Source organism: Macaca nemestrina, chromosome 15, assembly GCF_043159975.1.
Source record: "Macaca nemestrina isolate mMacNem1 chromosome 15, mMacNem.hap1, whole genome shotgun sequence".
NCBI lineage: Eukaryota > Metazoa > Chordata > Mammalia > Primates > Cercopithecidae > Macaca > Macaca nemestrina.
In genome coordinates, this window is record NC_092139.1 from 90,701,961 (window position 1) to 90,724,774 (window position 22,814).

A 22,814-nucleotide genomic window follows, 5' to 3' on the forward strand; every position below is an offset into this window, starting at 1 on the left:
TTCCGCAGATACGACTGCACTTCCTCTGAGCCTTTGCATAGACTGTTCCTCTACCCAGAACACCTTGTCCAACCAATCAGAGCTCTGAGAATCCAACCTGTTTCTTGACCTCAGTTCCAGGGTTGTTCTTGTCTGGGACACCCTCTAGTGGACCTGATGAGCTGCCAAGTTGCCCCTGCCCCTCTTGGGCCCCCTGTAAACCTGTGCCCGCTCCCTCATGTCCAGGCCTTGACCAGGAAACTGACCTCTCACCCACTGACACGTGGCGGCCCAGGCCTGGCGTGGCACAGGGTGCGCTGGGGATTCAGACAGTGAGAGGGGAGCCCTGCCTTACCTCATCTGTAGGGAGGAAAGTGCCTGCCCAGCTGGCCAAGCGGCTGGCCCTCAGCCCCACCGTGCCTGGAGGTACAAACCCAGGGAATGGGGAAGCAACAGAGTGAGGTCTAGAAAGACAGGAAACCAGACCCTGTTCCCCTCCACTAGCCTCCTGCCACCCCGCCCTGAAACCCTCTCAGCTCTGTTCCCGCACACGGGCCCCATCATGCACATTCCCCTCCTCCAGGAAGGCCTCAGATGAGACCTGCCTCTGCCTCCCCAGCTCTCCCATTCGCCAAGGGCAAGGCCAAGTAGGTGGGAGGCCTGGACTCCCACCCTATGGTCAGTGCCTGCTGAATGACCTGGGGCGACCTGTGCAACCTCTTCAACACTCCTGAGATGGGGGGGATGGCCCAGGTGAGGGGAGGCAGAAGGGTGGGCTGTGCGCAGACCTTGGCTGCGGTTGTGACCAACCCTGTTGATCCAGCTGCAGGGCGGGGCTGACTGCCCTCCCAACCTCCCGCCACCCAGACTCGCTGTTCCTACACTCTGCTGCCCCCATGTGGCCACTCCAAGCGCTGCAGGCCACATTGAGGCTGCTCAACTCCCCACCTGGTGTTCTCCACCCAGTCCCCAACCTCCAGCCTCACCCTCTCCAGCACTTTCTCTGAGACCTAAGGGGCAAATCTGACCAATGCTACCCTGCCTGAGCCCCCATTCAGGACCCTCTCCACAAAGGTTGATAGGCCCTGGTCATCCTCCAGCAGCCTCGGGGGCTGTGCCTCCATGCCGAGCCCCACAGGAAGTGCAGAGGAGCTGCTCAGGTGGGCCACGGCGGCTGAGGCCTGGGCTCTGTGCCCAGATTCTGGACATTCCTGGGCTAAGGAGCCTGGGCGCTGGTCTCCTGAGGACTTGGAGCTGACCCTGCCAGTGACTGCTCCCAGCCAAGGAGCTGAGGCTGCAGGGCAGTGCTTGCCAGAGCGCGCCAGGACGTGGTGAGGGGGTGGCACCTGTGCTGGGGGAGGGCTGTCCCTCTCCATCTCTTGAGAAACCCAAGTGAGCCCTGTGCTGTGTTGGCGGCTTCCCCACGCCACGAAGCGGCCACAGTTCTCCATCCCACTGCACACATGGAGAGCGAGCCTGGGGAGGGAGCATCCCCGGCAACCTGCGTGTGGAAGAAGCAGGTTGGGCTCAGACCTGCCTCACTCTGGATACTGTCGGTGGTGACCCCGCGGGGCGGTCATGGAACTCTCCAGAACCAGGGCGCCACATGAACACCAGGAGACCAGGGAAGAAAACAAGGTGCTTGTTTTCTCCTTGCACAGGCAGGGAGGGTGTTCCTGAGTGACCTTCCAGAAGAGTTCGAAATTACAAGCCTGGAGTCCTGAGGGAGGTCTCTGCCGCTGGGGGTCTTGCTGTCTGCCCTGGGGTTCTGGGGCCTGTTCTCACCCCATCTGGAGTCCCAGGCTGGGCCCAGGGGTCCAGGAATCAAGGCAGCACTGCACTGGTGCCCGCACGGTCAGGGAGCAGGCCTCCACAGATCAGCAGTCAGGGGCCCTGGCGTCAGGCTCTGGGGAGTGAGGTATTGGAATCTGAGGCTCAGGTGTGGGCGTGAAAGGGCTCAGGACACAGGTATTAGAATCCCAGGGTATGAAGTTTCAGGGGATTAGAGCCGTGAGCATTTGGGGAACAGCACGGAGCGCTGCTAGCACGGGGCTTGGGTGTTGGAAATCTGGGCCTCCTGCCTGAGGTCTGAGATGACAGAGTAGGGGGTTAAAAGCCCAGGTATCGAGTGTCTGGGTCCCAGGTGTCTGGTCCTGGGGATGCGGGAGTAGCAGGACTGGGGTGCCTGTTCTCAGGAGTCTTGGCCTGGTGCTCACAGACGAGATGCTCCCATCAGGGCTGTGTGCCCCAGATGTGCCTGCAACAGAGACGCAGTTAGAAGTAGGCTCAGCGGTCCCACCGGCTGCCCCAGGGTCTCGGCACAGGGGCCGGGGGGTCTCACATGTTGCCCTTCCTGTGTCGCAGCAGCACATAGACGAGCGCAACCGCCGCCACCACCGAGAGGCCCCCAAAGATGATGCCCAACAGCACCGTGTAGCTGCGTCCTGGTGGGGGAGCGAGTGTCAGCGAGGGGCCCTCTGGGGTGGTGAGTGGGGACAGGTGCAGGCAGGTATATGAGCAGAGTGTCCTCACCTGGCTGGCACTCCGGGGTGGGTGAGGACCAGGTGCCATCAGCCTGGCAGGTGCTGGTCTCTGCCCCGGCCAGGCTGTAGCCGTTGTCACAGTGGAAGTAGATGGTGGAACCCGCCAGGTACCTGTTGCCCTCCTTTTGTCCATTGGGAGGTGGGGCCAGCCAGCCACAGGACACGACTGGGATGGGGGCAGAGTGCAGACAACAGGCCTGAGCTGCCATGCATCCACACATTTGGCCACCCTGGGGGTTCCTGTCCCAGGACAAGGTGCCCACCTCCCCCGCCCGCCCTCACCTGGCTGCAGACTCCGCATGCGACGCTGGTGCTGCTGGTGGGCCACCCGAGTGGCATTGCCCGTGCTCAGGCTCCCAGTGGCCGCCACATCGAAGTTGCAGAAATGATCGTCGCCACATAGTTTGGCTGCCTCTTGTGCCTGGCTGGGGTTGAGGGTGGTCTCACCGGCGAAGAGGGGCTCGAAGGTGGGGTCATGCTTGGGTTGGTACAGGAAGTTGTGGACCAGGAACCAGGAGTCGTAGGTGAGCAGGGAGGACGCGTTGTGCACGGCCCCTGGAAGATACACGACGGGGGCCTGGCTGGGCGTGGCTTCCCTTGGTCCCCAAGCCCCGCCCGTGCCATGTTTCCCCCAGTCCCCGCCCCGTCTGCCCCATATACTCCACGGTCACTCACAGTCAGCCCCAAACAGGAACAGCTCCCGGGGACTGCTGCCCGGGGGCAGGACGCGCCCGCTGCGCAGGGTGAAGTCGTCGGTGGGGTCATTGTTCAGTGTTCCAAGGAGGCCGTGGGTGTGGGTGAGGAACTTCTCAGGCAGCAGGACGGACACACTCAGGAACGGGCCCTGCACGCTGACCTCCAGGCCGGCCCCTGATGCCAGCATGATGGAGACCCTGTCCCTGGCAGCCACCGACAGGAACATTCCTGGGCACAAGTGGGACGGGTCAGGGTCACCTGCTGTGGACACCATGTTCTGCCCTCCTGCAGCCCCAGGACAGGGTGGTTGGCACCCAGGGGCTGTGGGTGAGGGCATCTGCAGGGGAAGGGAGGGCGTCCCCAGGGCCAATTCTGCTGACCATGACCCTCCACCACTCCTGCCTTGCTTGTGGTGGAACCCCCAGCGGCACCTGAGGTGCAGCCCCTGCGGTGAACCCCCCATGCTGAGATGCATGTGTGGGTCCCTCTGGCCTTGGCTGCAGCAGCCACACCTGCCTGGGCACGTCCCGAGGGTCCTTGCACCCTCAGTGCTGACAGGCCCCTCCCAGGTCCCCACCCATCCCAACCAGGAATCATTTCATTCGCTCAGTTCCCTGAAGCAAGGGGTTCGGATGCTGGAGCTACCGCTTGCCAGGGGCATCCTTAACCGTGCAGGGCTGGCGACCTTGCAGTGGCTTTTGAGGACTGAGGGAGAGACAGGAGCACAAGAGTGGCTCTGTGCAGGCCAGCGGTGAACGTTACCGGGTGAGTTCCCTCCAGATGGCTCCTGGGATGCTCCGTAGGGAGGACATGTCCCCCCATCCTGGCCTCTTGGCTTTTGACCAGGTGGGTATGATGTGGGCACCTTGGTGGGTGTGAAGGCCTGAGGTCGGACCGCCCAGGCCTCTAGCCAGGGCTGGGAGAGGCGTGAAGTCCCAGGGCTTCCCCTCAGTCTCCCCGCAGGAATGGGGAGGAGGTGAGGGCAGCCCGAAGCCTTGCGTGGCTGGACTACTCACCCTTCAGGTCCATCCAGCTCTGCTCGGCAAAGCTCAGCACCTCCTGGTTCAGCAGCACCTCCAGACCTCTGGTCCCGTTGGCCAGCCTGACCTCCACCACGTCTGAGTTGCCCTCCTGGACGGCCATTGCAGTCAGCCCTGTGCCACGGGTCTGTGTGCCTGTGGTGGTGGAAGCGGAACGGGCGCCACTTGGCTCCAGCCTCCCACCTTGGATCTACCCTGCGCCACCCAGAGCAGCCCCTAGCCCTGGCCTCACCGTTGGACATCCTCCCGGGCTGGGCCCGCGCCTGCACCCTCAGGTCAGTCAGCACTGCCTCTAGCAGCACGTACTCTCCGCGCCCATTGAATGTGAAGTTGGTGCCGTCAAAGGTCACAAAGTGTGGGTCTCCGAAGGCGGAGGCTGGGGTGAGAGTGGAGGGTCAGGTGGGGTGCACCCCAGCCCAGCCCGATCTTTCCCAGGGTCCGGGGCACAGGATGGCACCCACCTAGTCGCGGGGGCCGGTAGTTGCGGCAGTCATTGGAGGGCCGCCGTTGCATGTAGCGGGGGCAGTCGGGTGCCCAGAGGCAGCAGTAATAGAAGCTGAGGACATCATAGAGCCAGTGGGACATGCCGGGCACTCGGGGTGGCGTGCGGAACGGGGGTGCGCCCCAGTCATGGCCGCGGTCGGGAGTGCTGCCGCTGCTGGAGTCAGCCGTCAGGAGCTGCGTCCCGTCCGCTGTGTAGCAGCACTGCTGACCCGAGCCGTACCGAGGGCTGCGGGAGCCAGTGGGTCACGGCCAGGCCACTGTTGGGAGCCCACCCCTGTCCCCAGTCCCCACCCCGGCCCCAGCCTGGGGGCTCACCTGGCCTGCACAGAGCGCACACAGTGCACGGCCCCGGGGTGGTAGGTGCACACACTGCCCTGCTCCATGTCACAGCCGTAGTCCGTCTGCAGAGCAGCAGGTGGCTGTCACCCAGTGGCCTCCGGTTCTGTCATCCCCTTCCCGAGGCCAACTCTGCAGGTGCCCTGAGACCCCCGCCCCACCCTCCAGGACACCTCTGTCTGCCTCCCCTGGTGCTGTCCTCAGTGGGGAGGTGACACCCTCATCCCCTCTCCTGGGCCCTGATGGAAGGCTCACGAAGAATCGGCCGGAGTCCGCCCGGGCCTGGGTCAGGGTGCAGGGGCAGTCCGTCAGCTCCTCCAGGAAGCTGGGCAGCTGATCCTCCAGCTCCTCCCAGGCCTGGCACTGAGTGCGTGCCCAGGCCACAGGGTCCTCTCGGAAGTCATCGCTCAGGTGCCAGGCCAGCGCGTGGTCATTGGTCCAGAGCGCCTGCACGTCCCTGTGGAGACAATGATGCTGGAGCTGGGGCCAGGCCACACCACCCCATGGTCACCCACTCTCCCCACCCCCAACCCGGGCTGCGCAGGCAAGCACGATGGGCCGCAGGCAGCCAGGCCCTCTGCCCATCACCTGCGCCTACACGCCTCCTTACTTCTGCCCCGCATAATTTTTGCTGTCAATGATCCGAAGTGCACCCACTCGCCATCTCTGGTAGCTGGGAGGAGCAGGTTTTGGGGTGAAGGTGAAAGAGCCAGAGTTGGGGATGTGTGTGGCCAGGGGGTACAAGTACGACCACTTTGCAGTCCACTCCTGTGAGTAGGGCATTCCTGAGGGAGAGGAGGCCTGGTTAGCCCTGGGGCTTCTTGGAGGCCTGGCCCCAGGCCTTGGCACCTACAGCAGCCTGACAGGTGGGTGGATGGACCGCCAGGCAGTCCCCTTAGGAGGCGGTGTTCTAGCAGGGACCCTGGCTTGGGTGACCACCACCTCCTGCCACACTCCAGGATCCATGTCCCTACTGGAAGCTGGGCCCAGGGCCATGCCAGCCATGCAGGGGTTCCGCATGAGCCTCCTCCCCGGGAGCCAGGCCCCACGCAGCTGACCCCTCCCACCTGCCTGACCCCCCTGACCTGCACTTCCCTCCATCCGAATCCCCAGTCTCTGCCTGGGATCCCCTTCCCTCCTCAGCCCCACCTGGAAACTCCCCTCCTGTCCCCACACAGCTGGGACTCCCTTCCTCCCACCTCTGGGGGCCCAAAGCTCTGGATGCCACCCCAGCCCTCAGCTGGCCTCACCTGTCTCCTCATAGCCCCACAGCTCGATGGTGACGGTCTGCGTGGGCAGTGCCTTGACGTGCCAGGTCAGGCTGAGGTTGCCTGAGGTGTCGGCGGTGCCATAGTATTGCCAACGCGTCTCGTTCACCAACTCGCTCTTTTCCATCATCGACACTTTGTTGGGGTGCACTGGGCGGGGAGGTGAGGGGTGAGTGAGGGCCTGGGCCCAGGGGGTGCAGGGAGGAGGCCCTAAGTCTTCAAGGGCTGTGGGAGCCCCCAGGGCCAATGCACGGCAGCAGCTGGGTGATGGTGTCTCCGGCCCTCACGGCAGAAAAGGACACTGAGGCCGCAGAGGCAGGGGCCTGCCCTCCCTCCACTGCCCACGCCTCTAGCCTCCACCCGGCTTCTCCCCTGCCCTGGCGTGGCGGAGCTCAGTGGATAGGCACCGGCCCACCTCTCTAGGGACCCCTGCAGCTCCCACTCACTCTGGGCTGGGATCGCTGTCTGGATGCCAGGGAGTGGAGAGGAGCTGAAGGAACTCTCGAAGGTGGGCAGGCCTCCTAAGGGACTGGTTCAGCCAGAATGGCAGGGCACGGGCGGGCCAAGTCTTGGTGTGCATAGATGAGTGCTGGGGAAAGTCCCCGTGGGGGCAGGCTGTGGGTAGGGAGGAGGGCTGAGGGCTCACCAGCCAGCCAGGTGCCCGCGCGAGGGAAGGAGTGGCCGTTGTCCAGTGAAACGGTGAAGGGGACGCGGCCGCTCTCATAGAGCAGGGGTGACACACAGTGCACTTGCCCGGAGGAGTCCACATGGCCGAGGGTCTGGATGCTCTCCTTAAACCTACGGGCATAGTGGTGGTAGGAGGGGCTGGGCCATCACAGGCTGAGCCTCTCGACAGTCCGGGCCCCCGACCTCCCTGGGGAACCCAGCCAGCCAGTCGTCCCTGTGCCCTCCTGCCTGTCCTGGGTCTGAGGGGCTCCACTCAGCCAGCCAGTGGGTCTGAGCCCTCAGCACGCACGGGGATGGGGGTGTGGGGCCCCGGTGCCCGGCCTCCTGGGCTTCCCAACCTGCAGATCGCACTGGTGTCTGTGGGGCTGGACATCTTGAAGTGCTGCACCACAAAGTCCTTGCCGCCCATCATGGAGCCTGAGTAGGGCAAGATCTCCAGGCAGAAGTCCCGGAAATCTAAGCAGCAGGTGCCAAGGCCGGAGCACGTCGGGTGGCAGGAACACGGACCGTCCAGGGCGCCACAGCGCATGGAGCAGCTGTCTTGGGCATCTGGAGGAGAGGATGCTGAGGGCCTGGCCTGGCGGGTGCTGGACTGGCTGCCCCACGTGCAAGGCCTGTCTCTGTTCCTCCCACAGCCCATTGGACAGCAGCATCCCAGGAGAACGATGGCCGGGAGCTGCACTGGCCACCACGTGGACATGGTAGAAAGGCACAGGGCCCGTGGGGATAGGATGAATCTTAGCACAGACCATCTGGCTGTTGCCCTGACGGGCTAGAATGCAGCGAGAAGAGGCAAAAGGCTGCATCCGCTCAGCCCTGCAGGGTCAGGAGAAGCCCCTGGGCATGACTATACTTCAGCCACCAAGTCCTCTATTCCACAGGTGGGGGTCCTCAGAGGGCCACGGTAGCCGGAGCCCTTGACCTCTCTTGGCTCCCCAGAGTGTCTGTGGACAGCGCACCTTCCGAGGGGCCTGAAGCCTGCAGAACCCCTCTTGCTTGCCTGGATTGGCAGGGGGACATGGCTGCCAAGAGTCCCATTCGAGGCCTGGTAGGGAATGGTGCAGGGTCTGAACTTGACCCTTCTCACTCTCCCAGGGACTGCAATTGAGACCCCAAAGAGAACCCCGCCCTCAGGGCAGAAGGCCAGGGCTGCTCCCCTCCTTTTTGGGGAGAGGAGGGACATTTCAAGCAGGGGTCCCAGCAGTGGGGAAAGGGAAGTGGGGGTGCACACCGTGAGGGGCTGTGAGCGCCGGGCCCAAAGCATCTCCTATGGGCCATGAGACCTGCGGCAGGGCCATATTTCCAGGGGTTGGCATGAAGGAAGGGTTGCAGGGAGGGACTGGGGCGGGTACCTGCACCCAGGACGGAATCGTACGTCCCTGGCCTTTCCCCATCCCCCATCAAAAGAGGCCAGTCAAGGGCCAGGCCTAGGCCTGAGCCACCCCGCTGGCCCCACTCCACTAAGTGCAGTGCCTGGCACTTAAGAACAACAATAAATATGTACTGGCCAAGGATGTGGTGGCGCACAGGGGTCGGGGAAGGAGGCCGAGAGATGCTTGCAAGTGAGATAAGTGGCAGGAGGGTGAATGGGAAGTGGGGTGGGGGGTGGCCTGTGGCCAGTGTCCTGGTTCTAGAGTTCGGGGCTTCCCCTAGACTTTCCCGGATTCAGCCCCACCCTGATGAGGACCCACAATCCTGGCTCCCCCTCCGCGATCCCGCCCTGTCAGGACTGGGGACGCAGGCTGAGGCCTCTGCTGGTCTCCCCCGCCTCCCTCCTAGCTCCCAGCGGGTTTAGGGTGGGCCTGGCTCAGATCTCCCATCCCCATGGGCTGCCCCACGACATGGACCCTCAGAATTTCTTCCCACCACCCCTAGCACAGCCACAAATGGCCTGACAGATGGACAGAGGCTGAGCCCAGAGGGGCGTCTCCCCAGGCCTGGCTGCAGCCAGATGGACAGACAGATGGGGGCACAGGAGGGCAGGGAGGCATACCTGCTGCGGGTCCAGGGCCTGGGCCGGGGGCTGTCGCCAGCAGCAGCAGGGCCCAGGGCAGGAGGGCTGGCTTCATGGTGCAGTCTGTGTCTGCAGCCAGCAGTGCAGTGGCTCTGAGGCAAGGCGGCCAGAGAAGCTCATTCCCAGCCGGCCTGGCCCCGCCCGCCCTGCACTCTGCGGCACCGCCCCGCCCCGCCCCGCCCCGCCCCTCCTCGCCCCTCCCCGCCAGGTCCCCTCTCAAAGTCCACAGGTGCCTGCGTGGACCAGCAAGGCCCAACCTGCCCCGTTAGCACATTCCTGGCCCGCAGGCATGGGTCGGCCCTGGGACCCTGTGGGAGGGTGAGGAGGCTGGAGCCTCCAGCTGTAGGGCCTTTGGCAGGCGATGAGCCGGATGTCCAGAGGCCAAAGCTCAGACCCTGGGTCCCAGCCCCGCCCTGTGTGCAGGGTGTGCCGGGCGGGGCTGCAGCAGAGGATGGGATGCACAGGGTGGGTAAGGCAGGGCTGTTTAAGCTCCAGGCAGGATTCTAGCCTCTGTGGCCCTGACATTGACCTCCATCTCTAGCCCTCATCTTCCTGCAGGAAGGAGGTGCTCCCAACTCATCCTCCCAGGATGCGGGAGCTGTTTGGGTCCGACACAGGCTGAGCCCTGGGGCTGAGGCAGCTCTGCAGGGGACCCCTCCGGAGGGAGGAAGGAGGGAGGGGAGAGGAAGTACTCAAGCCCAGCTGGGGGGCCAGAAGGGAGACAGGGCCCATCCCCGGGCTCCAGAGATGCCACCACACTGGGGAGCCTTGACTCTCCCAGCCACACCTAATCCTGCCACTCAGAGTTTGCATAATCTAATCAGTGTTTCCCTCCCCTTCTTGAGCAGATGAGGAAACTGAAGCTCAGATGTGGACAGGCAAGGCCAAGTCAGGCCCTTGTTGGCTTCTGGGAGCCCCTGCAGCCAGGGTGGGCGGTAAGGGCTGTGGCCTGGGATTGGTCACTTGGGCCCTGCCATCTGGGCTGGATGTCCAGACAGGCGGGTGGTCCTCTCCCAGCTGCAGCTTCTCAAGGTGTCCAAAAGGGACTCTTGCCACACTTGCAGGGAGTCAGAGCTGGCCCCAGGGCATGAGCTTAGGCCATCTGGTCTCTGATCTGCCCAGCACTTGGGGCCAGGCCAGTCCATTGTTCCCCGGCCTGTTCTCTCTCTTGCCTGGGTGGTGCCTGCTGGGAACCACAGCGTGTTGGCAGCCACCTGTGGCTCCAGAGGGGTGGCCCTTACTGAAGGTGTTAGAGGCGTGCGCTGGGGGACTTGGCTCCTGAGTCCCCACACACAGCTGTTCCAGGGAAGCCACACCCACATTTGATGTCTTCCCACCTCCCAAAGACATTTGGTGAGAGGCCCTCAAGACCTTCAGCTTCCCAGCGACTGTTTCCAGAGAGGAGAAAGTCCCTTAACCCACAACGGCGCTCAGGGCACCTCTGCAGGTGAGTGTCCTGTGAGTGGACACTCAGCTGCTGATGTTGGAACCGAACTGTCGATTCCCTCCTGGGCAGGGGTCGCCGCGAAGGACCACCGACACAAGATTCACAGCAGAGAGTTATTTATTACTAGCGCGCTAGGGTCCCAAGCTCTAAGTTGGCCCTGGGACCCCGAGTGCTTGTTACAGGTTGTTTATATAGGCAAACACAAGTTCAAACACAGCTTAAGGCGCGAAATTCAAACAAAGCTTTAGGCGCGTGGTAATTGGGTCTAGCTATGGCCTGAGCAAGGTGTTTTGTTCTAATTGGTTAGAGCAGGACCTTATGAGGTTTTTTTCTTGGAGTTGCTGATTCCGGGAACTTCGAGGCAGGGTGGGACCCCTGGAATTGGCAGGGTGGGACCCCATGGGGTTGTTTCCCGGAATTGGCAGGGTGGGACCCTATCAGGGTGGGACCCTATCAAGGCAGGGTGGGACCCTATCCAGAGCCACCTGGTGTTAACTTTTTTCTATGTGAGGCCTAGTTTCTAAGTTTTATGAGGCCTAGTTTCACTGAGCCAGGGAGAGCCTGTCTCCTGATCCCAGGCTGGCGAGGGCACTCATCCCGGGCCCAGGGCTGAGGTTTCTCCCTACAGCACTGGGTGCAGGGGAGGGTCCGAGGTGTCCCTGAGGTGAGGCTCCAGGGAGGGGTGTTGGGGGTTGGATGAGACGGTTCCCGGGAACAGGAGGACGAAGAGCTGCTGCTTCCTGTTTCTGGCCTGGGCACCCTTGCTGTGTGTGTCCGGAGATGATGGAAGTGCGGTGGGGGCTAGGTGTGCAGTCTGGGAAGCTCCTTACCCCAGGCCCTGCAGGGAGGGGGCGTCAGCTGAGTAACTGCGGCCGGCGGGCTCATCTCAGCCCTCCGAAGGCGGGTTCAGCCAGAACCATCTAGGGCCGCCAAGCCTCTGGTTCCACAAGGGCGGTGCCCAGCCCTTTACGCCTTCCTTCCTGGGTGGTGGGCGTGTCCAGCCCATGAGGGGCACAGGGCAGTGAGGAGGGTCCCCATCTCCATCCTGGACAGAGAGCCTGCTTCGTGGGCGGTCCCAGGGGCCAGGAGGGCCCCTGTGGTGCTGGGAGGGGAAGAGGGTGGTGAAGGGTGGGTTTGGGCCCCTGGAACCTGTACATCCCCAAAACAGATGGGCCTGGAACCTTCAGGGGCGGGGCCAGCTTCAGGGGCTTGTTTAATGCTCTGTAGGGGCTGCTTTAAAATCCTTAATCATTTTTGATCAGGCATGGTGACTGACGCCTGTAATCTCAGCAGTTTGGGTAGCCAAGGTGGGTGGATCTCTTGAGGTCAGGAGTTCGAGACCAGCCTGGCCAATATGGTGAAACTCCATCTCTATTAAAAATGCAAAAATTGCCGGGAGTGGTGGCGTGTGCCTGTGGTCTCAGCTACTTGGGAGGCTGAGGCAGGAGAATCGCTTGAACCCGAAAGGCGGAAGTTTAGTGAGCTGAGATCGTGCCACTGCACTCTAGCCTGGGAGATGGAGTGAGACTGCCTCAAAAAAAAAAAAAAAAGAAAAGAAAAGAAAAAAGAAAAAAAAGAAAAGAAAAAAAAATCCTTAATCATTTTTGAACAAGGGGCTTCATATTTACGTCTTGCACTGAGCCCCACAGCTATTCTCTGACTGGCCCTGTTAGGGCGATGGTGTTGGGACTAAGTGTCCTCCCTGCCGGCCCCATCCCCCCTTTCCCTCCCTGACGGCCCCTCCTCCCAGCCTCTCAGCAGCCCCAGTCCTGCCTGCCCTCCCACCTTACAGCCTCCCACCCACCAACAGCCGGGGGAGTTCTGGGGATGCACCTAACGCCCCTTTGAGGCCCGGCTCCAGCTGCACTGGAGGCGTCTGCCCGGCCCAGCCCCAAACCGGCACTCTCCTTACCCCACTGGGCACCCCCAGTCGCTGCTTTGGTTGCCTGGTTGATCCCTGAGATGCTGGAGAAGGATGGGGGCTGGGCCCTGCCCTATGGGCTATGGCAGTAAAGGCCCAGGCCCAGAATCCCTGGGGACAGCAACCCTCCACCCGAGACTCTGCGGGACTGCCCCCTAGAGGTGAGCAAAGAGGCAAAGACAACTGTTCCATCTTTATTAGAAAAGCAACCAAAAAAAGTGAGGGGCGAGCCTGGCCCTAAAGGACCCCTCCACTGTGACACGGGCACAGCCGGCTCATCCCGGCGTCGAGGGGTGGACATGGCCAGCTGGGTGTGGGCAGATTTAGAAAGTCAACATTTCATAGAAAAGGATGCCGCCTGGCGTGCAGATGGCGACCAATCCACCTTCACATGGCTAAGGTGGACCCCTCCTCCTCTGGGCTCCCACGTGGTGTGGACAGCCCTGACCTGGGTACAGGGTGAATGCCATGAGGAGGTGGACTGGGCAGGCCTGGGGGCTGTGTGGGGAGTGGCATCCCACGTGGGCCTCTGGCCCTGCCCAGGGTCCAGGCTGAGGGGGCATTCCAGGGCATCCCAGGCCTGGCCGGTCTCCTGGGGCGTGGCGGTGGGGCTGCAGGGGCCCCTCAAATGTCCATGTAGTCGTCGTCCTCGTCTGTCTCGCTCTCCAGTGAGGACTCCTGGCTGGATGTCTCCAGGACCTCCAGGGCCGGCTGGCACAGGCTCTCCTTCCTCACGTTGGCAGCAGACTGGGCAGAAAGGATGGCTGACTGCAGAGAGGGCCGAGCGGGACACTAGTCAGGGATGGTTGGGCTCTGCCCCAAACCCCTCTGCCACCTTCACCCCTGCCCCAGGCTCCCGATTCACCCTCACCCCTGTCCCAGGCCCCTATGCCATCCTCACCTACACCCCCAGCCCCTCCTGCCACCCCCACCCCCCCCAGGTCCCGTTGTAACCTGTGCCGCCCACCCACACACGTGGTTCCAGCCCAGCCCCTGAGGTCACCTTCAGTTTCTGCTTGGTCTCCTCCGAGATGCTGCCTTTGGGGGAGAGCAGGGTTGGGGTGGGTGGCGTGACGGTGATCTCAGGGGGGAACTTGGTGGCGGCGGAGGGGATGACCAGCTTTGGCATGTTGGGCAGGGGGCGGGACTTAGCCCGGCTGGGCTCTGCCTTGCCTGGGTGACCCTCTGGTGGCTGGGCACTCCCACCGCTGGGGGCCTTGGAGCTGGCGGCTGTTGGGGGAGAGCTCAGGGGCTGAGTCTCACTCGCAGCCTCCTGAGCCTCCCCTTCCCTTCTCGGCTCAGGCCTCAGTTTCCCCTCTGGAAGACAAAGGGACCAAGAGCACCTCCTGCCTGCTGCATCACACAGTGAGCACTTTATCTCGCCCCCACTGGTCCTGGGTCTTTATGCTGTGTAGTTTGTGCTGGCTGGCAGGCTCCAAGGCTTCTACCCTGGGCAGATACTTGGCTCAAGCCTGCAGGGACCCAACTCTGGCCCTGGGCTGTGGGGAGCTGGGACTGTGAACCTCACCCAGTAACACCATGAACTCAAAAAGCCCAGGGCCTGAGACTCCCCAAGCCTTGCTGGGTTCTGTAAGACCTCCAGGCATCATGCTTGCATGAACTGTCACATCCCCACAACCATCCTAGGATCCATGTCCTATTGGTGTCTATGCCCCAGGGAGGACACTGAAGCCCAGAGCTGGTCACTCAGCTAGGTGTGGTCACTGGGCTGGCTCCAGGGCCTCCACTTTCACCTCATCCTCCAGAGGGAGCAAGGGGCTGAGTTTGCCCAGAGCCTGAAAGCTGGGACAGTTGCAGGCCTGGCAGCCTCTAGGGAGCTGCATGAGCCGGGAGGACCCGGCTGGCCTGGCTCGCCTCCACATTCCTCTGCAGCCCCATGGCTTTAAAAGGAATGGGGTTTACACAGAGCCCATGCCTGGCCCCCAGGGGCTGGCGCCAGGTCCTGCCATCCCGAGTGGTCTGTGGGAGGCCCACGCCAGGAGGAGTCCCCAAGAGGCCTGCCTGGTTGGAGCAGCTGGTGGGAACAGGCCGGACAGAGGCCAGGGCTAGAATCTGACGTGGTTGCCGACAGGGACGCCTGCTTGGCCCAGCCCAACCTGTCCACCCTTCTGCCTGCTGCTGATGTCCCTCAAGTGTCTGTCACGGGGCCCATGCTCCTCCCTGTCCATGACTGCCCCTCTTTCCCCACTCTGGGCTCAGCCTGGGTCTTGCAGTACGCCCAAGCAGGCTGCCTGCCCTCGCTAGTACCCTTCCATGATGCCAGGGACAGAATAAGCCTCTGGTGTCCCTCTTTACCCAGCCCCTGACACAATGGGCCATGAGCCAAACTCTTCAGCCTGGGCCTCTCCCTTGGCTCCCCTCTCCGGCCTGCACTACCCCCATTTCCTCCCCATCTCATTCCACGGGGCATCCCCAGGCCCTGCCCTCCAAGGCCAGGACAGGAAACCCACCCTGGCTGCCAGCTGTGAGGCAGCCTCCTGCGGGCTGGTGCTGGGCTGCTCCCAACTCGCCTTACCCTGGCTGCAGGTGGGCTCGGTGCCTGTCCCTGGGGCAGCCTCTGCTGGCCAGCAGTGTGGCTCTGCTGGGGAACTTGTGGGGGCCGTCTTCACTTGCGCACTGCACCGTGGCTCCTGGGGTGGGAAGCCCGTGCCCTCTGCCACTCTCGCCAGCTCTTCTCCCTCTGTGGGGACATGGGCTCACCACGGGTAATGGACTCATCCACCCCACAGGCTCCCATGCATCTGTTCCAGGTCCCATGGGCCCAGGCTGTGCCCTGGGACACTGGGCAGGGGAGCATGGCCAATGCTGGGGTCCTGGCTGAGGCGTCTCTCCCCTCCACAGGGCAGCCCGGGTTGGTGCTGCCAAGAAATCACTCACCACCCAAGAGGACACTGGTGGGGGCTGGCTCCCCACCCCCAGAGGGCTCCCCGCCCCCAAGAGGGCTGTACACCTGATCCAGTGGGGCCACACCTGAGTCTTCGAGGCCCAGCCTCTCTAAGATCCCATCAAAAGGCAGTGAGAGGGGATGCGGGGTGGTGTCCACTCTCCCTCCAGCTCACATAAGCAGCATTCAGAAACAAGATCAGGACCAAAACCCAAACAACCCAACTAAGACCAAAGTGGATGCTGGCACTGTGGCTCCTGTCCAGCCAGCTACACCTTTCCTGGCCTGAGGCAGGGGCCAGGAATTGGGCTCAGTTGTGCCAAGGCCAGGATGGGCCTAAGAGGCAAATGCTGTCCATATGGCTGCTGGTCAGGCGGTTACTCAGCATCGGTCCCCAGTTCCCAGGCCTCCAAGCCCTGCCCCCACCCTCCACATGGCCCTCGCTTCCCTTGCTGCTCCCCGTCTTCTCACTCAGGCCTGGACTCTCCCATCACACTGTTCATCAACCACTGCCTTTCCAGCCCGCCCCCGCCTCCCCATCCCACTCCTCTGCCAGGAAGCCCTCTGTCCTCTCCAGCAGGGGGTGCCAGCTCCCCTCCTTGGTCAGCAGGAGTGACAGCTCCCAGTACAAAGCTGGGGCCAGCAGGAGACTGCTGGGCTAGGCAGAGGCCTCAGGAGCCATGGCCATGCCCATCGGGCTGCTTTGCCTGAAGCTCCTGCCCCAGGCTGGCTGAGGCCTTGTCTCAAGCCTCCACCCCCTCGGGCCACTCCCTCCTTTGCTCACTGTCATTCCCAGGTCCAGCCCCTGAAACACTGTCTGGCAAGGATGAGATCCTCAGAAGGCTCCTCCTGCCAAGCTCCCAGCCACTCCCCTACCTCTTGCAGGCAGGTCAGGGCTCACCAGGGCTGGGTACACACCCACCAAGCAGGCCTTCTCTCAGTCCTGTGGCCCTTCCGCAGGCCGGCAGCCTGGCTGGACACACCCCTCAGTGGGGGTGGAAGGGCAGGCACCTGGCTTTCTTGCTGTGGTATTCTGCAGGATGAGGCAGGGGCAGGCATCCTCCCTCCCCAGGCTACCTGGCTGCCTTATGAGGAGCACTATGGTGAGGGGGGCTGAGGGGAGGGGCCTACTTGGGGATCCATCTTGCAGAAAAGGGCTGTCTGGAGCTCCCCCAGCTACCCCACGACTTGAGTTCTCTGTGGGAAGCAGGTGGCCAGGTCAAAATCCTGTGCCACTGGGGCAACTCTCCCTGCTCCTCAGCGCAGACCCATGAGCCAGGTGCCAGGTCTGGGCTGGTTGTCTCCCAGGCCCTATATCCCAGGAGGCTTCTGGGCCTGGCTCTGTCTCCCCCTGGCCTCTAGGGACCTGCATGAGGGCCAGCATTCCAGCCCCCTTCACCATGCTCAGGGGTGGTGCCCTTACTTGAGTCTAGATTTGGGAACCCCTGTTCCACCCTCCCGCCTTGCTCCACTCCCCTCACCCTAGATGGCCTGACTGCCTCAGAGAGAGGGGTCTTCCTCTTCTAAGGCCAGGCACTGTTCTAGCAGCTGTTCATGGAACCAGGTCCTGGGCTGTGGTGGGCAGGCACATGGCAAAGGAGATAAGCACGTGCCCAGAGGAGAGAGATGCCTGGACAGGCAGTGCCAGGGTCCCTCTGGGGACACAAGAGCCCTGACTGACCCCGAGCTCTCTGGATGCAAATGCTGCATGGGGCCACGGCCTGGTCAGCACAGCCTGGGTAGATGGGTGAGCTCTTCCCTAGGGAAGAGGGGCACCTGAGAGCACCCTGCCTGCTTCCGCGGCCACCTTCCCACTGGAGACAGGGCTGCCCACCCTGGGAACAGCACCTGCCAGGGGCCCTGCTACACCTGCCCTCCTGGCTCCCTCACACGTTGAGTACAGCATCCTTAGAGAATTCATCCTCAAATCTGCCCTCCCAAGTGGCTCAGCCATTGCTCAGCCCTGGCTCCCAGCCTCATCCCCAGCCCAGCTGTGGCTCCAGGCCTGGACACTCTCAAATTGGTGGGCGCCTCTGCAGGCAGAACCTGCCGTCCCCTGCAGCAGCCGGTTGCAGCAAGCCTGGGGGGCCTTGGCCCTGCTGAGGCCAGCTTGTTCCTGGTGCTTCCCCCTTTCTAGAGGTTGTGGGATGGGCTCTGGGGGGACATGCCTGTTTCAGCTTGGCTGTGTTACCACCCCAGAAAGCTCTGAGGACCCTTGGGGGATGCCCACTCCAACATGACCAGCCACACGCCCTCTGCTTGCGGATCTGCGGCAGCCCTGAGGCGGGCAGGTATGGAAGCGGAGCGGGGCTGCTCAGGGAATGCCGAGCACGGGCCATTAGGAAGAGGCCAGGCCTACAATGGCACATTCTCAGCTGAGGGCTGCTCCCTGCCCCCAGTGTCATTCAAGAGTTTCATCCTAGGCCGGGCGCGGTGGCTCAAGCCTGTAATCCCAGCACTTTGGGAGGCCGAGACGGGCGGATCACAAGGTCAGGAGATCGAGACCATCCTGGCTAACACGGTGAAACCCCGTCTCTACTAAAAAATACAAAAAACTAGCCGGGCGCGGTGGCGGGTGCCTGTAGTCCCAGCTACTCGGGAGGCTGAGGCAGGAGAATGGCGTGAACCCGAGAGTAGGAGCTTGCAGTGAGCTGAGATCCGGCCACTGCACTCCAGCCTGGGCAACAGAGTGAGACTCCATCTCAAAAAAAAAAAAAAAAAGTTTCATCCTGGCAAAAAGCCATTTAATTTGGTTTTGGGAATGGGAATAGAAAAGGATCAACTCTCCAGGCTGAAGAAGGTATGCTAGGAAACAGATCCTCTTTCTTAGATCTAACAGTTAGAGGAGAGAAGGACGTGAATTACAGCTTTGGCCTGCTTGGCGGTGGGACAGGCAGGCAGAGGGAAAGCAGGCAGCTTCCAGCCCCCTACCCCGCTACCCCTGGCCCTGGCATCCACCGGGCCCTCCCACACCCCGGGGAGGTGTGTGTGGCCTACAGTGATCTCAGTAGCTTCTGAGATTAGGTTATAAAAGACACCGAGGCTTCCTCTGTGTTCTCTCGGTGGAGTCAATGGCTCTGGGGAGAACCAGTCACCACGACACAGAGACACTCAGTTGTTTATAGAAAGGCCCATGGGAGGAGCCGAGGCCTCTGGCCAATAACCAGTGAGGACCTGAGGCTGCCAACACCCCAAGGGAGCTCAGATGCACTGATGATACCTTGACTGCAACCACGTGCGAGACCCTGAGCCAACTCCACCCCACTAAGCCATTGTAAATTCCTGACCGTCAAAAATTACAAGATGAGAGTATGAGACGGGTACAAGGCAAGACAGCCCGAGACAGAGGGACAGGAACTGGGTCTTCATGGGAGTGAGTCAGCTACCGACACTGACCAACTGATTATGGCACTGGGCTCCCATCACCCCCACACCTTGAAATCACCATCACCAGGCGGGGCATGGTGGTTCACACCTGTAATCCCAGCACTTTGAGAGGCTGAGGTGAGTGGATCTCCTGAGCCCAGGAGTTTAAGATCAGCTTGGGCAACATGGTGAAACCCCATCTCTACAAAAAATACAAAAATTAGCCAGGCGTAGTGGCCTGTGCTTGTAGTCTCAGCTACCTGGGAGGCTGAGGTGGGAGGATCACCTGAGCCCAGGGCGGTTGAGGCTGCAGTGAGCCATGATCGCACTGCTGCACTCCAGCCTGGGCAACAGAGTGAGACCCTGTTTCAAAACAAACAGGCTGGGCGTGGTGGCTCATTCCTGTAATCCCAGCATGGGAGGCCGAGGCAGGTGGATCACCTGAGGTCAGGAGTTCGAGACCAGCCTGGCCAACATGGGGAAACCTCTGTCTCCACTAAAAATATAAAAAAAACCCAAAACCCATGCCAGGTCTCTGCTTAATACCAAGCACCATTCCAAATCCTGCAGTGCCATTATCTTCATCTTATCCATTTTATGCAGGAAATTGAGGCAGAAAGAAGAAAAGGGATGGCCAAGGTCACATGGTGGTAGAACCACTACAGTTCTTTTTTTTGAGATGGAGTCTTGCTCTGTTGCCCGGGCTGGAGTGCAGTAGCGTGAGGTCGGCTCACTGCAACCTCCACCTCCCAGCTTCAAGCAATTCTGCTTCAGCCTCCCGAGTAGGTGGGATTACAGGCACCCACCGCCACACCCAGCTAATTTTTGTATTTTGAGTAGAGATGGGGTTTCACCATGTTGGCCAGGATGGTTTCCATCTCTTGACCTCATGACCCACCCACCTCGGCCTCCCACAGTGCTGGGATTACAGGTGTGAGCCAACACGCCCAGCTAGCACTAGTTCTTTTACTGCTTTTTGTCCTGAAGCCCTCACAGCCTCCTCTGGGAACAAATGGCCACAGGTTCCGACCCAAAGGGAAGTAATTCTTTGTCTCACAGGGCCACAGCCAGTGCAACCGAGGCTCACTGGGCTAGAGGATGCCTACAAGTTCACAATCCTCAAAGCAGTGTGGATGGCATCAGGTGAAAACATCAGCACCTGCTGCTTGAGCCACCATGGGAAAGAGCTGAGAAGGACTTCTCAACTCAACCTCCACTCAGGCCCACAGTCGGTGGGAGCTCTCAGGCCTGCCTTCTGCTGGGCACTTCTGCAGAGTCGCTGCCTCATTGTTCAGATGGGCGGGAAATTCAGCTGGGAAGACAGGTGGGCCTCCGGGGGTGACACAGGCTATGGGCCAGTGCCGGGTCTGGGGCAAGGAAACAGGCTGGGTCCCTGAGGCAGGGAGGGAGAAGCAGGCGAGGGCCTGAAAGGGAGGGTTGCAGAAACTGATCCATCGCTGGATGTCCCCAGGGGCACAGGGAACCCTCTGACCAGGCTGGTCTCTCCTGGGGCCCCACCAGCTGGGGAGATGAATTAGTTAGGGAACATCTCTGTCCTATTATAGGGTCTTCAGAGCCTGGCCACGTGGTCATAGAGTCCTGGGAACCATCAGCGAAGGGCCCCCTGCCCTGGGTGGCAGGTGGAACCTGGCCCAGGACTGAGGTGAACCCAGTCTGGCAGAATTGCAGCTGCCAGAGCTGCTGGTGTCAGGACCAGCGAGGGGGATGGCGCCTTGTCTACTCCCCTCTCACTCACTGGCTGTAGCAGTGCTGCCTCTACATCCCCTCCCCCCAGGAAGGATCTGTGGCCTAGTTGTCTGCTCTGCATTTGCCCTGCAGGCTGCCATTCCAATGGATCCTGGGTTTTAGAAGGAACAGGAGCTTTCATTGACGAGGTCAGCAAGGCCCTCTACTGCCTGCACCTTTGTCCTCTCTGTTTTCCTTCACAAGCCCCCTGACCTGCCCCTGCCCTCATCCTGGCTGGCTTCTGTCTTGCCCATGAGGCGAGATGGGGTTTGAGCAGATCTGCTGGCCCTGCACCCAGTAGGGCCTGATACCCAGGAACTGTTTACAGGTATCTGAGGCCAGATACCAGTGGCCTTGCAGCATGCTGAAGGTCAGGACCCCTTCCAGTGCCCCGAGGGAGGCCTGGTGTGGGCTAGTATCCCTTTTTCCTACCTGACCAAGCCATCCTTCCTACTTACTGTAAGCCTTTGTGGGGAGGAAACCACGACAGCAGCAAACACGTCCGTGATGGTGTTTGCTTCCTCCCTCCTCACCACCCCCTTTCACAGACAGGGAGACTGAGGCACCCAGGTTAGGTTCAGAATGGTAGATGTAGGATGTGCTGACCAGGGCCACAGAGGCTGCCAGTGACTGGTGAGTGGACCCGTAGCCATCTGCCCTGCCACCCCATGGGATCGACTGGGCAGGTGGGCACTGCTTGCCTCCCTTACCCACACTCACACTCTCCATGCAGGGGGGACTTGATGGTGGCAGTGGTGTGGGCCCAGCTCTGGACTGGGATGGGACTCACCTGGGCCCAGAGAGGCCATGCTGGGCGTAGCTTCATGCCTGTGTGGCCGGGGAGGCCCAGGGTCCTTGGACGGGTCCAGGGTGGAAGCTGATGCTGAGGGAGGGCAGGTGATAACAGTTGTGGCAGCAGCTAGTGCAGGGCGAGGCTTGGTGTGAGCATCACTGGGCCGCTGGGCAGAGTCAGCTGGCACAGGGTCAGGGGCTGTGGGTGCCACTGTCACAGGAAAGAAGTTCTCTCGGCTGTCTTTCGGGTGCTTTGGAGTGGTGGGGGTATCCCCCGAGGCCTGTGAGGACAAATGAGAGGTGAGAAAGGCTGGCAAGGCAGCCCTGAGCCCACGACTGCTCTGCCCGCCAGCCCACCAGTGCTGTCCCACAGGATACCCTGTGTGCCTGGGGCTGCCAGCACTGCCCATATGACACCACTGAGCCCCCACAATGCTGCCAACAAGGTCCATCAGAGAGGCACCCCATCAGGATCCTGCTGATGCTAGGACACAGCTGGGGACCCAGAACCCCTCCCTGGGAGGATGTTCAGGCCATACTGGTGGGGACTCAGTGGAAGGACCTCCAGCTGGCCTTGCCCTCACATCATAGGGTGCCAGTCTGGAAGGAGTATGTCCAGTAGGACCCTAGGCACGGGAGCAACTCCCAACCCAGGGAATGCAGGAACAGGTGGTTAGTCTTGGAGGGTGACTTCCTAAGGGCCACTCATTGGAGAGTCCTGAGGGAGCTAGTAGGATGCTGCAAGAGTTTCCTTCCTGGGCCTGATACCACAGCCCACTGTGACCTACTGCCACGGCACCCAGTGCTGCCCCCAGCTTGGCCTCTCCCTTGCAGCTTGGCCTTGGCAGCTGCTTCCACCATGGGCCTTCGATTTCCAGGTGAGCCAGGCCCTAGGGGCCTCCGAGTCTTCAACCACACAGTTCCCTCTTCCACGAGGCCCTTTTGGGGCTCTTTTCACAGGGCTACTTTTGCTCCCACTCCCAGCCAGCCCTTCTGGGACAGGTGTGAAGGCTCCAATGCCCTGATAGCATGTCTTGAGGTGATGTGAGGTAGCCCTGAGGCAGCCTCTCACAGCTGAGCAGAGGGGCTGGGCCCATCCTTCAGCCCTCCCCAGCACCAGGCCAACTGTACTGTGGGAGCTGGCCCACATGGGGCTGGCTGGCAGCACTCCCACCCCCTCGAGTATGGGAGAGTCACACGCCTGCAGGTGGATACCTCAGTGCATGGGGGCGGGCAGTCTGCTACCACCGATGATCCAGTCTCTTCTGACATTGGTTTTGCTAAAATGCCCTGTTCCCCAATTCCATATGGTTCAGGACGGGCCCCTGTGGACTCTGCTACATACTGGGTGTCTGGGATGTGCCCCAGGCCAGTGCTCTGGGGCCCAGCCTTGTCCTGTGGGAGGGCGGGGCAGGAGAACAGACCTGTCTCTCTGGCCCTGAGGGCCTGCGGCGGTGCCAGTGGTGTTGTAGCAGCCTAGTTGGCAGCGTGAGCAGACACGCTGGAGAAAGGTGAGTGCAGTGTCCCTGTCCTCGCTCAGGAGCGGGCCTCAGCCATGGGCACTGAGCCT

The 22,814-nt window shown here is 61.6% G+C and overlaps 2 protein-coding genes across 16 annotated transcripts in view; both read right to left on the reverse strand.

The window, feature by feature from the left end:
• Positions 1 to 1,605: 1,605 nt before the first annotated feature.
• On the reverse strand, positions 1,606 to 9,164 carry LOC105497408 (sushi domain containing 2). 2 transcript variants are annotated; one of them, XM_011768478.3, is made up of 15 exons: positions 9,047 to 9,164; positions 7,392 to 7,602; positions 7,013 to 7,164; positions 6,349 to 6,516; positions 5,709 to 5,883; positions 5,354 to 5,555; positions 5,078 to 5,163; positions 4,720 to 4,988; positions 4,491 to 4,634; positions 4,235 to 4,393; positions 3,198 to 3,446; positions 2,805 to 3,077; positions 2,512 to 2,688; positions 2,321 to 2,423; positions 2,097 to 2,236 (listed from the first exon to the last, which is right to left on the reverse strand). In XM_011768478.3, exons 1-15 carry the CDS (start codon positions 9,120 to 9,122, stop codon positions 2,212 to 2,214), a joined length of 2,469 nt encoding a protein of 822 aa, XP_011766780.2. In that variant the 5' UTR covers positions 9,123 to 9,164; the 3' UTR covers positions 2,097 to 2,211. The 2 variants fall into 2 exon arrangements, with proteins under 2 accessions (XP_070936245.1, XP_011766780.2); XM_071080144.1 differs by lacking the exon at positions 2,321 to 2,423 and having other exon boundaries at positions 1,606 to 2,236; positions 9,047 to 9,163.
• Positions 9,165 to 12,616: 3,452 nt separating this feature from the next.
• The window catches only part of LOC105497407 (calcineurin binding protein 1), a 165,848-nt gene continuing 155,650 nt past the window's right edge, over positions 12,617 to 22,814 (reverse strand). For 10 of the 14 annotated variants that reach the window (XM_011768474.3, XM_011768470.1, XM_011768473.3 and 7 more), the window contains 4 exons: positions 21,243 to 21,525; positions 14,972 to 15,136; positions 13,439 to 13,752; positions 12,617 to 13,203 (listed from right to left, as the gene is read on the reverse strand). In XM_011768474.3, coding sequence (XP_011766776.1) covers positions 13,060 to 13,203; positions 13,439 to 13,752; positions 14,972 to 15,136; positions 21,243 to 21,525 — 906 coding nt within the window. In that variant the 3' untranslated portion in view covers positions 12,617 to 13,059. The remainder of the gene's footprint in view (positions 13,204 to 13,438; positions 13,753 to 14,971; positions 15,137 to 21,242; positions 21,526 to 22,814) is intronic. The other 4 variants (XM_024797811.2, XM_011768476.3, XM_024797812.2 and 1 more) reach the window with 4 other exon arrangements.

Excerpts from the sequence above, each read along its gene's own strand:
- LOC105497408 (XM_071080144.1), bottom strand. The coding sequence starts at position 9,122 with ATGAAGCCAGCCCTCCTGCCCTGGGCCCTGCTGCTGCTGGCGACAGCC. Across the intron at positions 4,394-4,490 it reads GCCCGGGAGGATGTCCAACG|GCACACAGACCCGTGGCACA; the intron begins GTGAGGCCAGGG and ends CCACCACCACAG. Across the intron at positions 3,078-3,197 it reads GTTCCTGTTTGGGGCTGACT|GGGCCGTGCACAACGCGTCC; the intron begins GTGAGTGACCGT and ends TGTATCTTCCAG.